The sequence below is a fragment of the Martes martes genome, assembly GCF_963455335.1.
Source record: "Martes martes genome assembly, chromosome: 8".
In the NCBI taxonomy this organism is placed as follows: domain Eukaryota; kingdom Metazoa; phylum Chordata; class Mammalia; order Carnivora; family Mustelidae; genus Martes; species Martes martes.
In genome coordinates this window covers 97,302,991-97,319,284 of record NC_137895.1, presented here as the reverse complement: position 1 = coordinate 97,319,284, position 16,294 = coordinate 97,302,991, and the positions used below count along the sequence as shown (strand labels likewise).

Genomic DNA, 16,294 nt, shown 5'->3' with positions numbered 1-16,294 from the left:
CAGGGCTTCATCTTTGTCACGTAAAGTGCGTGTTTTAGCCATTCCTCCTTCAGTAACATAGGTGTTGTGTTGGGCACTGGAGACAGAAAGAAGATGAAAACAATCCCCACCCTCACGGTGCTTACAGTGCGGTATAGGACAAGCCCATACCGAAAGGGGCAGAGGAATGTTTACACACAGTGAAGCTTTTTCTTCTGGAGTGATTATTAAAAGCATTCTAGAATCCCTGAGGTCCTGAAATCTGTATTTTTTTTTTTTTCTTAAAGCTCTCAGGTGATTCTTGTACATCCTTGAACATTGGCTTAGGCAGGCTTAGAGATTTTTACCATGGCGAGGAGTAACTGCTAGCAGAAATGGTGGGTTAAAGAACACGAGGCAGCCTGGGCTTTTTTTTTTTTTTTTTTTTTTCCAGCCTGGGCTTTTTATTAGATTTGTGACTTCTGGCCCCTGGTTTTCCTCCTGCTGTTGCACGGGAACTTGCTTTTCCACTTGTGTGGGCCAAGGACTCTGTGCAGGAGGGGTCATGGACTGGACTGACAGTGGAAGATGGGAGATGGTTGTTGCCTACAGTGGGTCAGAGTTGAGTGTCTCTCTTCCTTCTTGGTGCTTATGCCCATAACCTGGATAGTCCAGGCTCCAGGCAGCCTATAAATACATGAAATAGTTAGGAAACCATGCTCCCAGGGCATCTGACTTGCTGGTTTCTTACTCTGGTTCCTTCTGAATAAGTGATACCCCCTCCCCAGATTTACCTAATCCTTTTACATGGCCTTGAATCACCCTATGAAAAACTGGGCACCGAAGTGTGAAGATCTAAAATCTGCAATTTACTGTCAACAGAACCATTTGAAAGCTCAGCCTCAGGTTAGACTTAATTCTACAGTGATCTTGAACATCTGCCATATTGGCAAGAGAAGAAAAAGCTTAAAGAGGTGGTATGTTTAACCTTCTGTGTGACCTACCACTTTAAAAACTTGGGAGGTTGGAGGGTTGACTTTTTAAAAATTTGTATGATTTGCCCTGATAATGAGGATTAGTAATTAAGCAATTTTGTTGGATATCATTACATTTTATGGCATTTGCCACATATTCATTGCTCTTCAAGGATGGCAGAGAACCCCGTGCACTTTGGGGCAGACCTGGAAGTGAGCTTGACCTCTGTTTCCAATGTGTGTGACCTCCATTTTCTTCTTTGGGTTAATGTTAATATCTGTCTTACAAGCTTATTTGGAATTGCATAAGTTTTGGGGCACCTGGGTGGCTCAGATGGTTTAAGCGTCTGCCTTCGGCTCAGGTCATGATCCCAGGGTCCTGGGATCGAGTCCTGCATCAGGCTTCTTGCTCAGCGGGGAGCCTGCTTCTCCCTCTCCCTCTGCCAACTACCCCTGCTTGTGCACTCGTGCATTCTCTCTTTCAAATAAATAAAATCTTTTAAAAAATAATTACATAAATTTAAAAGATATAAGTGCTTAGAACAGTCTCCAGAAGAAAGAAGATCATGCAACAAGTGATGGGTGTGTTAGAACTTCTGTGAATGTTCGGGCCTAAGTGGCAGCAGAAGATTTAACAGTGGTTAAGTCAGGTGTTGCCTTTCCCCACCCATCATCTGAAACAGTGGGGCCAACTTGATGTTGGAGCCAAGAGTATGGTGTTCTTTCCATTGGTAAAGATCGGCAGCCATTGCCCAGGCCTGTGCTTCTTACCTTGAGGCTCAAGTCATGTGAAGGTCAATAGAAGATGCCAGAAGATTGAGGATTTCAACTGAAGATTTTGGGGGTAGGAGAGGATATTTTTCTGTGTTGAAATAAATGTTATATATATGATTATTGTGCAAAATTCTCATGGTTTTTTGGGCTAAAACAGAAGACTTGGAAAAGCACTAACTAATGCCTACTTTGAGATACTTGTGCTCTGCCCCAGGTGATGTGGCCAGTTCAAAGACACTTGAACGGATGTAGCGTAGGGTAGAGTTCTGGTGTGTGTGTGGTTTCCCCGTGGGGACACTGCAGGACTTGGTGCTCCCATATACAAATACCTGTATGTCCAAAGAGACAGAAGCTTTGTGAGCCAGAGAAACCGGACTGCAGTAAAACCCTCTTTGCAGGGAACACTCTGTCTGCTATTTTCTCACCACCATTCATGGAGATGGGGTCCATTTTCGTTACTTCTTGATTTGTATGTATTGACTTGGTTTCATCCAATATAAAGGCCAGTGTCAATGAAATTCATGTTCGTTTCAGAATAGATGGTCCCTGAGAAAGCAGAAATCATTCCATGTCGTGTGCTCGTAAAATAAGGATCTGTGATTCATACCTATGGGAGATCTAAATGTTATTGATTAGAGTACAAAGCTCTCCTAGCCAAGTGCTAATGCACACCAAGTGGATACTGAGTCAGAAATCATTTCTAAATCTGAAATTTCCCTCAAAGTCATAACGAATGAATTATCCTGAAATATTACTGGTTCTGTTTTGCAAACACACATGACCAGTTACATTTCTGAAAGACTGACTCAAAGCATCTTCCTCTGTGTGAGTTCTTTTCCATTACTAACCTTAGGCCTCTGAGTTAAGGGACGACCTTTACTTCGTTTATATTATTTAACTCCACATTCCCAGCACCTGTGCCAGTGCCTGGCACTTGGTAGGTGCTCAGTAAACATTCATGAAGGATTCTAGTAGAGCCCATTCCTCTCATCTAGTCCAGAAATGAGCTCCTGATTTGGAGCTACTAGGAGCAGGTCCTTTTCCTTTACCCAAATTTTCAGCTGTGGGTAGGGGCCTATTAGTGGGTTGTGAAAGCAGTTAAGTGTATGGAGATAAGCATTTTGAACAAATTAAGTAGTGTAAGGAGAAAAGGAAGTCTCCGTGTGTATAACACAGGAAGGGTAAATGTTGCTTCCTGAAATGCGTTAACAAGACCTGCTCTAAGCCAGCGGACTTTCCCCAGGAGCATGGGCCTCGTGCAGTGAGAGCAAGCTCTGATCCTTGTGCTATCCCGCACAGACCCAGTGTGAGGAAGAGGAGTCTTTAGGCCAAATGAGAAGAATGGTTACTGCTTCCAGAATTCCAGGTAGGATCTGGTTCGGATCTGGTTTGGACATGCCAGTGACAGGGAGTGGAGAGGTAGGCATTTCCCCAGGGATTCTGGGTCTGTTAGTTGGGGGATTTCCTCAAGGATAACTGCAATGCCAGGGAACAGAGCTTGAGCCCCATTAAGGAAAAAAGGTGTTCCGGGGAGATAGCCAGAAGATTCTCCCTTTCATTTGTTTGTCTCATTAGAGACAAGAGCCAGATATATGCAAGCTAGACAGCATTATACCTCCAAATTAGATCACCAAATATTAATCACGCTTTTACAATTCAAGCTTATTATTTGAGGTTGAATTCAGACTATTGTACTGTATTAGCACAAGAATATCAACTTATATGTAGCTCAGGGCCTCCAGGCCTCAAATAACTTAAACAAGGCTCCAAGGACTAAAAGGAGAACACAAGGTAGCATTTGTTTGTAGAGCCTCGGCCCCACGAGGAACTTTCTCACGTAATCAAGATATCAGTTGATGACAACTGCTAGCACAGAATCCAGGAACTCAACGAATCACAATATGACTCCGTCTCCCCAAATGGAGATTTACAAGTAACTGAGGCCTGCTGTGCAATGGCACTTCTGTGGCAGAGATGTTGGCTCTGTCCAGAAATATCTTAAAGGAGAATTCTGAACCCTCAAGCCACCTGGTAGATACAGGATACTTCTCAGCCTTTTCCAGCTCACCCGGGGTCCACAACGGCTGCCTCGCATCCTTGCTCCAGATCTCTGACTTGAGCCCGAATTCATTAAGCTTGGCTCAGATCCTCCTCCCTGACAGTTTAGTGACATTTTCCCAGCGTATTAAGATTTGACCCAGAGATAAATTTAGGAAATTTCTGGGAGATTTCTTAACTGTAAGTCTTTGAAACCTGGACCAAAAGGCCTCTTGAAAGAAGATACTAAAAAAATAAGAGTAAGCTCTAATAAAAGACAAAATATTCTTGTGTTGTTCACAGGAAACACATGGATACTCTTACGGTGAAGAGGGAGAGTGGGTTGCCCTGTGCAGGGCCTCCTCAAGGAGCAGGAAGCAGCTTCCATTTACTGCTCTGTGGCTTGGGGTTTGATTCCTTTGGTAATACAGATGGCTGGCAGGAAAAAGGAAGCATGAGGTGACGGCCAGCTCTGTGTTGCTTTTTCCAGGAAGGTCTGGGCAGGGTGGGCGTGGAGAAAGGCGCGGCAGGGGAGAGCCTCTGCGGATTCCGTGAATTGCTGAATTGGGGTTGTGCCAAGCTCTTAAAAGCCATGAGTGGCATCTGGGCTCCAGGCATGTGTCTGCCCCTGGCCAGCCAGGCCCAGGTGGTGGTTCCTCCCCAGCCTCCTGGGATTCAAGTTCTTGTTGAGATTGGTTGTAGGAAGCAGAAGTGGGGACCAAAGACCTAGACACTTCTGCCCACCATCCTCCATCCAGACCTGCTCGGCCCCTATGTGGTGTGCCCCTGTCTAAGACTTGGTTTTTGCTGGGAGCAAAATGAGACTTCCTGTGGCTTTTACCTTCCTCCCTGAAGGGGCACACAGCTTCTCGCTGAGGGGGAGGGAAATGCTCCCTTTATGCCTATTGGAGACCAAGCCCAAAGCATCCCCTGCAGATTATTAGCTCTGAGCTATCTTTCTGAGTCTCTGATTCATCACTTCCGAGCACAACAGTGGACCTCTCTGAATAAAGTTGTGCAGGCGCTGCCCTTTGTGCTTTGTTATCATTACCACCAGTAGGAAAAGTATGAATTGGGGCATCTTGGGTGTTCAGCAAGAAGCGCTGAGCCCATGCTCCCCAGTTATCTGTGCGATACACAAGCAGTGAAGAAAGAACAAGGGCCCTAGGGCCACAGTTGAATGAAACAGGACCTTCTCCTTCACCGAGGACTTCTCGGGCATCTTTGCATTCAGTCCTTGCAGCTTCTCCTGCAGAGTCCAGCTGAAGAAGCACGTTCAGTGAGGTTGAGGGATTTTGCCAAGGTCATTTGAAGACCGAGCTGCGATTTCAAAACCCCTGAGTCCAAGCCTGACGTTCTCTACCAGACCCCAGCAGGAGGAAGGGAGGATCTAGGAACTCAGCTTCCTAGGGAAGGACAGGCATCCGGGGCTGTGGTGAGAGGTCAGCTAGTGGAAGAATGTGACTCACTGGCGTGTGTCTTTGGAGTCATACAAGTGGATTGTTGGGGTTAGGCAGTCCCAGAGGGGTCACGTTCTTCTTAAATGCCTTTGAAGTATTGCTAAGGGAACCATGACTTGAGGAAATGAGTGGTATTTCTGTCCCTCTTTCTAATTAAAAGTCCTGATGTGGGCGAGAAAGAAGATCATGGGAAGTGATGTACGTGGACCGTGCCAAAGTGTGAACTTCGGGTTCCTGGCCTATGGGTTCAGATGTCCGAGTGGGGACTCTGGCTGGGAATGGAGAAATCCAGCAGAGGCATAGAAGAATTTTCTTAGTGGGAAATGTGCTTTAGCAAGCTAATATGGAAGAAATGTGTCTGGGTAACATTGTAGACCCTGGGGAACCACGTGACCAAAAAGCTCCTGTCATTCTGGAGGTGGAACTTAGGGATCATCGGGAGAAATAATAGGCAAGAGGATCATAAGTGCTATTTTTTTTCATAACTTTATGACTATGTATTGCTATATATTGGTAATAAAGGTGAGCCTAAAATTCTAATGTAAAGAGATATACACCAGTCCAAGGTATCCCTGATTGGACTTGGCCCTGAATTTCAGCCATAAAAAGGCCTTCGGTAAAGGCAAGATGAGTGGGGAAGCCGGGACTTTGTGATGTCCTTAGAGGAGGCCTGCCTGCGGAGGAGGAATGCTCACCTTCGTTCAGCTGTTCATCCCTGTAGCTCAGATCAGCTTCACATCCACAGTGTGCTTCCACTGTGTAGGCAGGAGGCCAGAGCAGTGAATAAGACAGAGTGAATGTCCTGGGGCTGGGGGGCTAGAAAGAAGTAAACAAAATTAGATAAAAAACAGATAGCTTGAGATTGCGCTGTGGAAACACCGTGAAGAGCCACAGCATGATAGCCGGGAGCGTTTCAGAGAAGGCTGAGGGATGTGTGGGAGGCGGTTTGGGGGACCCTGCAGAAGAAGGGCCCGGGCAGAGGGAACAACATGGCCCCGGGGCACGGTCGAGGGACAGCGAGCAAGCTGGCATTGGAAGAGCCTAGTGGAGGGATAAAGGAGCTCAGAGCCGCGTGTGAAGATCAGATCCCAGAGGGCCTTGTTGTCCAATGGGGAATTTTAAGCTGAAGAGTGAGGCTTGTGAATTTAAAGAGAGAAATGGTTGTGGGAGATTGGCTAGCAGGCTGCTCGGCCAGACCAAAAATACAGGCAAACCTTTCTCTGAAAACAGTTATGGAACTGACTGTGGATGAGATGTGTTTATCCTGGAACAGTCTTATAATAGCTGCCCATCAGGAGGGGGAAAGGACATCCATGTGGCCGTACAGGGACCTCTTGAGCTCAGATGTCCAGAGAATGGGTCTAAAAGATTGCAGAGAGCAGCATAGAGCCAGCTGAGACTGGAGGTGGCCAAGGGACATGCCCGTGGGTGGGCGTCAGTCACAGGCAGCACCTCTGAGGCCCAGAGAGCAGGCAGGGAGGCTCGGAAGGTGCTCTGTGTTTGTTTTGTGGATATGTGTAGGACGAGAAAATACAGAAGAGCGGAATAAAGACACTGCCCGGGGTCATGAGCATTCACTGATTTGCTCACACAGTCAGATATTTCTTGGGCACCTGCTACACACTGGGCCCTCTTTTAAATACCAGGGATACCACAGGGGGCAAAATGTGAGTCTCTGTCCTCACAGAACTTCTGTGGGGCCAGGGCGGCAGGGCAGCAATAGAGAAAATAAACACATGGTAGTAAAATACTTTGTTAGATGGGGGTAGATGACAAGAACAGAAATAAAACCAAAAAGGGGAAGGGGAAAGTTGGGGGAGGGGAGCAATGTTAAAGAAGGTCATTTCATTATTTGGCTTTTATTTAGAGTATGATGGGGAAATCTTTGGGGGGTTTGAACAGGGTAATGACGCTCTCTGACATTTTAAAATAATTACTCTGGTTGCTCTGAGAATAGAGATAAAGGACAAAACCGAGCAGTTTCCAGAACCTTCACCGCTTCATCCAGGTCCTGGCACCGTCTGCTCTTACCCCAATAATTGCAGGCAGGCCCAGTGAGGCGATCGCCATGGTGTGGGCCAGAGACAGTGGCGGCGGCAAAGGTCCTGGACCTGTTGGGAAGGTAGAGCGGACCGTATTCGGTAGGACGGCAGCAGACGAAACCCTGAGTTCCTTTTGTGTTTCCCTCTTACTAGAAGATAAAGTGGATGAGGAAGTTTAGGCTGCCCGCAAAAGAACTGTCATGAATGATGGAGGCTGGCGGATGAACGTGTATGGCCAGGAGGGAGGTAGAGTGCTGGGACAGAGGAGCGGAAGTGGCCTGGGAGCCCCAGCAAGCCAGTGGGAGAGGAGGCACGGCTCGCAGCAGGAAGCTCCAAGGAGAGGATGCCCTTGGTGCAGCCCACATGACCAGGGTGCTGGGGAGCCCTAAAGAAGGTTATCAGGAAGTAAGTAGGTTGGGAGTTAGAAAGTCGGGATTCCAGAAGCATCATCCACACATCTAAAATGACCGAGTATAACAGTACAGGAAAGAGTGGAAGCCACCTGTGAACCTTGGCCGAAGTCATCAGGGAGGTCGGGAGAGCATCCGGGCCTTTGTGTGCAGGTGGAAGGACCGACCCGGTGGCGGCAAGCCTCATTCTAGAGGGAGGAGTGAAGTGGGAGCAGTCAGGGCCTCCCTCTTGCCTCGGGAATCAGAGGACTTGGGGATGCACCGGTGGCTGACGGAGGGGTTTAAGAAAGAATTTCCCAGGGCTGTTCTCCGACAGAATCGGGTGCTGCTGCGTGCCGCCGAGCTCCCAGGACAATGACTTCCAGAGCAGTCCATTCCGTGACAGAGGCCAGGGACTCATAGGAGGCGTGTCGGTATTGGAGGGACTCCCGCGCTTGGGACACAGCTGACTTAGTGGCCTCTCAGTCTCTCTCAGTGCTGAGCTTCTCCTTCCCATAGGTCTGGACCAGTGGTGCCTTCTTTGGCTTTCCAGCTTTGCAAAATCCACATTTCAAAAAATGTTTAATGGAAACTTCTTTGCTTAATGAAACTTGCCTCCACTTAGGGAAAGCCCTTTAACTGAGCCCTATTTAAGCCTTGATTTTTCTTCTCATTCTTCTGTCAGTTGGCCTCATAAATATTCATTAAGGATTGACCCCAAATAAGACTTATTCTGAAAATCTTTTCTAAGCCTTTCAGTTTTGCTTTCTTGTAACAAGTAATTATTTAAATATGATCTCTGGTCAGTTATGTTATTGTAAAATCTAGTGAGTAATTGATTCTTGGAGTTTTTAAGTTGTATCAGGATTTGTGAAATCATGGGATCTGATACGAAAGAAGAGATATTTTCTATGAATCAAGTAACTCCCTCTCGTGGAGCTCCAGCTGCAAACCATTGTCCTTCTCTTGTGTCCCCCAGCAGAGGAAGTGGCAGCCAAGGCTGAGCTGGAAGGGGAGAGAGAGTCAAACCTACAGCCTGGGCATGGACTAGAATGTAATTTGAACAGGAGAAGGGCTTTCAGATGGGTGTGGACAGGGGTGGCCCCCTAACGTGCAGACATACATTTGCAGGAGGCCCACTATCTGTGGGGAGAGGACTCCGGCAGACTCTGTGGCCATGGTGAAATGTCTGGTGGGCACATGTGGGTGCTTCCCTGACTTCCCGCCATCTTCCCTGTGGACCGTGTAGTGACACGGCCTCTGGTTTGTCCCCACATGGTCACTTTTTGTTCTTCTGCTCACACAGAAAATTCCCTTTCCTCTTGGTCCAAAGACACCTTTTCATCGTCCAGTGCCTGCCTTTCTCCCACTGGTAGGCAGGCAACAATGGTCTCATTGCAGATTTTTCAGCTAGAATGAGAGATCATGAGAGTTGAGCCCTGACGTCCCCTTTCTTTGATGTGTTTTCTGGGAAGGTTTGAGTCTAGCTTCAGGCCACTAAGATGCTGTGTGGTCCTGGGAAAGTTACTTAACCTCTTGGAGCCTCAGTCTCCTCATCTGTCCGGTAGAACACTGCAGAACTTAGGAGACCTTTTGAGACACAGTAAGCCAGCCCCAAGCCCAGTGTGTGGCATGTGGGTGTTCGGTGAGTCAGAGCTGCTGTCGTGGTTTTAGCTCATGTATGTAGACTTTAATCACGTTACCAGTTTGAGCTCTAGAGTGTTTTGTTCTTTATTAGTCCAGATTTTAACTGGGAAAGGAAATCCACCTGCTTTATCTGGTACCTGTGCTTAGGACGCAGAAGGACTGAGAGGGAGAGCATGTTGAACCTCTTTATTTATAGTTACTCACCCTTGTCATTCGTTGGTGACAGCAGGGGAGAGGGCTCTTACATGATTGGAAAGCAACGATGGTAGGAACAGAATAAACCTTTTTCAAAATTGTCCTTTCATTTTTAATATTTTTGTTGTTTGGGAAGATGGAAAAAATAGCAACTAAAATATTAGAATTTGCCCTGGACCCTGTCGGTGACAACTCCAAAGGGAGTGTTTGTCTTTCAGAGCTGTGGTCACACAGACTTCATGTTCCTGAGGGTCTCTGCCCTGAGAGAATTTGATGGCCTGGGCTTTCAGAGGATCTGAGAACAGCTCTCTGGCTGCCTTTCAAGCCTGTGAAGAGTGCTCTTAGCCCATCTCGCCTGAGCTCTAAGTAATTTCCAGTCATTGGTGCTAGAGTTGCTGCCTTCTGCTTCCCATTTAATCCCCGACTCCTGTGCCTCGGTCTTCAGGTCCCAGTCCCCCTCCTGGTCCCGTCCCCCCTGTGTCCTCTTCTCTGAGTCTGGCCTCTCCTCTCCATACATCCCTGTCCACCGTCCCCAAGCCCTGCTCATGCCCACCTCAGAGCTTTTCTCAGGCCATGTCCCTCCTGTCCCTTGAGCCACATGGTCTGTCATCTTTAGGGTCAAGCTGGTTAATCAACTGATTTTCAATATTAACAAATGACCCTTGGTCTGTAGTGGGGGTTCTCAGTTTTGACTGCACAATGGAATCCCCTGGTAGCTTAAAAAAATCCCAGTGCCTGGCGTCATCCTCAGAGGTTCACATTTAATTGTTCTGAGCTGTGACCTGGGTGTCTGGATTTTTAAAGGCTCTCCCAGGTGATTCCATGTGCAGCTGGGATTGAGAACCCCTGGTCTAAAAATTCATTCATTCCCCAAGCTGAGTGTATTCTAATAATAACTCTGTTTGTTCCCCAAATGACTTGTGTACCACAGCGTTTTAAATAGTTCATGTGACTGTAAAAACATCAAAGTAGCTATTTCCATCTCGTGTTAATTTGGTAGACGGGGGGAAAGGAAATCGTACAGTTCTTTTTTTTTTTTTTTAAATTGAATTCCTAGAGTACCTCTGGGCCCACTTGATGGCAGTACGAGCAACTGCCATTTATGAAGCTCTCAGCCTGTGCCGGGCACCGTGCTAAAGACTTCCAACGCTCAGCATGTTCTTTAGGGCTTCTTAATCCTCAGTCCCGAGAGTAAGTCTCTGTTTTCCTCTCTCTGATTAATGAGGATCCTCAGCCCCAGGGAGGCTCACCCGCTTGCCCAGGGCTGAACCGGGAGCCCTGGCACATCTGGTGCCCAACCTTCACTGATCCCTTGGGAAGGAACCACTTACCTAAATAATTTCCCAGAAAATAAGGATGTCCCTGCATTAGCTTTGGGGTTGAACTCTCCTTGAATTGGGTTGTGTTCTTTTGTGTATCGAGAGCTTCCATAAATTTGATTTCAGTTTCATTCCCAAGTTGCCTATATATATCCAAGACTGGGAGCCCATATCACAAATTCGTTTTCTTCTTGCCCTCAGCAGATGTTATTTAGAGAAGCATCTTGTGTCTAGTGCCTCACCTTGTAGAAGCCACCCCAGGTTTTACCTAGTGACCCTGATACTTCTTTGAAAGGTGGTGAATAGGCAGGGCTGTCCTAATTTTGTAGAGAGGGGAGCTGGTGGGCCAAGTATTTGTTATCTGTTGAATAGTAGTAATCGCTACACTGAATGAGTGCTTTCTAGGCTCCGCCCTAAGCTCGTTACAGCCTATGTGATTATCCTCATTTTGCAGCTAAGGAAACTGAGACCAGAAAAGGTGGAGCTCCTTGCCCAGGTGGTACAGTTAGTTAGTAATTAGATGCCCTGTTTTCTTTGCAGCTCGTTTGTTTTTTCACTCCTGATGAGCAAAATGGCAAGATGTAGACTTCATTTTCCCTCTCCTGGTAGCCTGGCCGGGCCTCGCGGTATATGCAGCGGCATCTGGACAGCCACGTCTAGAATAAACCACTGAAGCATAAACTGCATTTTCTTTCCGTGTGTCGAATGGCCATTTAATAGCTATTGTGAAACAGAATTTTCTGCCAACCTTGAATGTCACACCGAGGTCATACAGGCTCTAAATATTCCTTCTCCAGCCATCCCAGTATGAGGCTGCTTTGGTGTAAACAACCCCCAAAGGTCAGAACCAGCTCGTGAGGCAGTCCCGCTCTGCATCAGTCTCTGAGCTCTGCTGTTTCTCAGCTTTGCACTCGTGACAGGACCCTTGTCACTGCTGCCGGGCCATTTCATAGAGTGTGGGCACAGATGCTGAGGACAAAACCCACCTCCCCCCCTTCTTGTTGCTAAGTCTGAGTAGCCGCCTTATTTTCTCCCTCTGCAAGCGAACACAGAGTCGATAGCTTCTGGTTGGTTAATTATGTGTCCCCATACACAGTTCTGGAGGAAAAATAACTCCGTGTGCAGGGAGATTGGCAGCGTGGTGAGTGATGGAGCGCCCGGGAAAATGAACTACCCAGCCGCCTGTGTCGGGGCGGCGGGTCACTAATTGAGTGCAAACCTCCTTTTTAAATGTTGTTTATCCCCCTACAGGGCATACAAAACCATTGAGGATGATGACTTGAAGTTTCCCCTTATATATGGAGAAGGCAAGAAGGTAGGCATGTGCACACCCCCCGGACCGAGAGAGCCAGGCTCCGTCCCCGCACCACCCGGGGCGGTCCCCGCGCCCCACTCAGCAGCCTGGCATTTTATAGCCCTGACAGCTTGAAAGGATACCGCCTTCCACCCTCCTTCAGGCCTCCTGTCATGAGGGTCTGAGGAGTGGCAGGGGTTAGGGAGGGGGGAGGTGAGTGGTGAGCACGAAGGACAAAAGTCCAGTTTATGAAAATAACATTCCATTTCTCAGATCTATCTGAGGAAATTTTTACAGCATTTAACCACGACCGCATGCACATAGTTCATCTCCCTGTGTTTCTGACAAGCCACGAGGAGGCCAAGCCCGCGGTGTTAGGTCCATTTGGCAGATGAGGCCGCTGAGACTCTGAGGAGAAATTGGCTCCCACAGAGTCCCACAGCCAGCCAGGCAGGGATGGTAGGATATGTGGAGCCATGGCCGCTTCCTGGCTTCTAGAATGCTCACGCTCCACCATGATGAAGCCCTAGCATCCCGTGGACCAGAGCCCTGGCCGAGCTAGCAAAGCTCCTTGGTCACGAGCTCCCAGGGCCCTGGTCGGAACCACACCCTGAGCGGCAGGCATGCGGTGCAGCCCAGGAAGGCTGTCTGTCTGTCTCAGTCTGGGAGCTGAGGCTGGAGGAGGTGGCCATCCTGGACCAGAGATGAGGGGAAGCTTTGAAACAGTTTCCCAGTAAGAACAAACAGCTCTGAGTCATTGCATTCTTCCTCTGAACACGAATGCACTTCAGACTCTGTGCTGAGAGTTCCTGTTATAAGTGAAAAATGTGCTCACATTAAGAAAATCTTCAGCTGAATTTTTTCCAATATCTGATAGTTTTTTGGAGGAGGAAGTGACTCATAATAAAACTGAAGGGTGCCTTTATGGCCAGAACTTGAGCGTGTTTGTGTGTGTGTGTGCACGTGCATGCTTGGGCCTCTGAACATGCGTGTGTGGGAGAGCACACGGGTTCACGTTTGGGCTCAGTGTAGCCGTGATTTCAGTGCAAAGAGGCATTCCGTGGAGGGACATGAAACACAAACATCTGATTCACAGAGGGATCGTTTTTTGAATGAACTTTCCCCGTTCATGGAAATGGGCCATCCCTGATTGAGAACCATGACGGGAAGGGACTCTGTTCCTGACAGTGTTGCGTGTGCCTGTCAGGAGGATGGGTACCATTACTGCACGTCTCTCACCCTGTGACCTGTGCCTCTAGCAGCGGTGCTTTGTGGGGCTGAGAGTCTCAGTATGAATGACCCTCCCATACCCAGTGAGTTCTGGTAAGCTCAGCGCCACCTCCTGTTCCCTTTGTATCCCTAGCACCTGCCCAGCCTGGTACCCGATACACGGCTGGCCTTCCATAAAAGCGTCAGGATTCAATACACTTTTCCATTATGTACGGTATCCTTTCCCCCATACCAGAGGAAGATGGACGAATGTGTTCTTAGAAGATGGTCAGAAGAAGAGGTAAAGGAGCCAGGGGCTTTCCCAGTTCAGCAAATGTTCATTTCACCTGGACATCATGTTCCCCAAGCATTTCAGTTAATTAGGGCTTGACAGTTCTGTGATAGGCAGCTGGCAAGTTCTGTCGTCTTACCTGATGGCCTATTTAAAAGCCAGTGTGGCTCCCGTCTGTTCCGGGCTCGCTCCGTGGTGAAGCAGCACGAGACCCCTGTCAGGGGATCCATGATTTCTTGAGAAGTCTTGACAGCTGCATCACGTCAGTTCTGTCGAGATCCTCTGCAGGGGTTTCTCTTCCCTGTCTGCATACACCTACCCAGAAGTTTCGGAAGACTGCCACAACCACAACTTCTCGTTTTATTCCTGCCAGTGCTTTTAAGGATTTGTGTGGGTAACACCTACATACTTTGTAAACAAGTTCAGTAACTAGCAGAAACATCAGATTTCTTTAGACGAAAACGCCCACCTGTGCTTTTCCAGCCAGAGGAGCTGCCATTGCAGAGGGGAGAGCAGAAGGGCTGCCGGGGATTCGGAATTTTCACGCTTAGAGTTGAACACTTCTTAGCCAGTAGGGACCTGGTCCAGCTCCCCAGCGGACCAGAGAGTTTCTGCAGCCTGCCTGACGGGAGGTCCCCAGGCTTCGTATCACACGCCTGCATTTTATCCCCTTTGATTCTTGCCCTTAAAAAAATATGTCATGGTTTCATTTCCACTTTAATGCATACCTGCTCATCTTCTCATCTGAAACCAGCTCCAAAATCCATAGCCTTTCTTAGCCTTTATAAGTTACTCTTACTATCCAAAGAGTAGGATTCAAGCCCAGGTCTTGGAACCATGACCCTACCCTGGGTTTATTATTGATGGTCCCAGTGTTAGGCCACTAGGCTCCATTCTGTCAAGAATGACTTTCACTCGATCCCTCTCTGCTTCCCTGGCTCAACGCTACCCATCCTTCTGCACAAAACTGTCATGCCACCCCTCCAGGAAACTTTCTCAGCAGAATGTTTGCCTCCTCTTAACTCCTATAACCCATGGCGCTGTGTCTTTCAGCACTCGGCCATATTTTACATATTTTATCTCCCTTCACAAGTTCCTTCTTATTAGGGACAAGTCCTTAGCTATCTGTCCCCACAGCATGACTTCTGCACATAGTAGGTGCTCAGTGTTTGGCTAAGTCAAAACTATGGCATCCCGGGAGATATTTAGGCTGACTGTGTAGGCATTAGTATAATAGTATTATTTCCTTAAAGCTTTGGGAAACCAAAACTGTTTAGAGAAAGCACAGGTGATCAGGTCTCAATTCTGAGCTCTCTCTGTAGTTATAACAAAGTGACATTGTGCTCCTTTTCACCCAGAGGGAATTCGTGGGGATGTTAGCAGGCCAGGCTGGGGAGTTTAAAGAGTTTCTTTTCTCTAGCCATGAAGTACACTATGTGAGCTTTGGGAGGGTGGGAGCTGCCACTCACGTTTTTACATCTCTCAGTAGTGCCTAGCAGGAACTGGAGACATGGCTAATGTGTTCAGTGAGTTCTTGTAGAGTGGGTATATCATCGACCGACAGATGGATGGATGGACAGATCACGTTGGATTGGATTGGAACGGATTTCAGTAGCTATAGACATCACACATGTTGGATTTAGTTTCCCAGATACCCTTCCTTCCAGTCTCTGCAAAAGAAAGCTGAAAAGAGACAGCAGCAACCCATTAAACTTAGGATAATTGGTAGGACAACCACTCCTTAAGTTCATGAGTGATCTTGGTGAGCCCTTCCTTGGAAACAGCTACCCACAGAAGTTAGTAGCAGGGGACATGGAGAGGGACAGAAGAAATTGGAAAATGATTGCTTCTCTTCACCTATGGCAGCTACACTGTGATGGGAATGCTTTCTCTGTGGGAGCGTTTCTGATGACCCTCTGCTTATACCCTAGGCCCGAGTAATGGCAACTATTGGAGTGACCAGGGGACTTGGAGACCATGACCTGAAGGTGCATGACTCCAACATCTACATAAAACCATTCCTGTCTTCAGCTCCAGAGGTATGGTATGAAGTTTCTGTTTCTGTTTTGTGCAATAAACAATGGTCTGTCCTGCCATGACTCGTGCTCTACCTGCAGACAGTAGCCGGCGTATGTCACAGAGACTTGTGCTGTGTTCCTTTTACCCCCGCTCCATTTGCACTCTGACTGTCCTGGTTCCCACCCTCCTCACTCCCTGGCTGGGGCGTTGCACCGCTCCCTTGTGGCATTCCTGCCTCCTCAGTCCATCCCACATTTTATCATCAGGCAGGTGTTCCCAGATAGGTTCCTCTGACTCCTGTTTGTTCCGAAACCTTCAGTTCACCCCATGCCTATAAGAATAGAGCCCAGACTCCTTCGGTTGGCATTTGAGGCATGTTTTAATTTGGTCTGACTTTCTGGACCAAAAATTTGATCTTTGTTCCCCCAAACAAGCCAGAAAGAAGTTTCTGTGTCTTTCCTATGCACGACCTTCAGTTTCCCAGAGTTGCTTAGACTGTTCGGACTAGAATACCTTTCCTCCCCATCTCCAAACATCCAGAGTCTCCTGTGGAGACTTCCCTGATTTCCCCGTTCCCTGAGCAGAGGTAGTGTCGTCCTGCAGGTCTGTGTAAAGCAGCTGCCTTTTACCATCTTCCACTTTCTGCCTTATCACATCGTTGTTCGTGTATATACCTTATCCCTTC

General features: G+C 47.8%; 1 protein-coding gene across 1 annotated transcript in view; it reads left to right on the top strand.

Annotated features, from left to right (window-relative positions):
* Nucleotides 1-16,294, top strand: part of PPM1H (protein phosphatase, Mg2+/Mn2+ dependent 1H) — a 259,333-nt gene that overhangs the window by 205,499 nt on the left and 37,540 nt on the right. The window contains exons 7-8 of the mRNA XM_080811226.1: nt 12,047-12,110; nt 15,522-15,629. Of these exons, the coding sequence (XP_080667352.1) occupies nt 12,047-12,110; nt 15,522-15,629 (172 nt within the window). The remainder of the gene's footprint in view (nt 1-12,046; nt 12,111-15,521; nt 15,630-16,294) is intronic.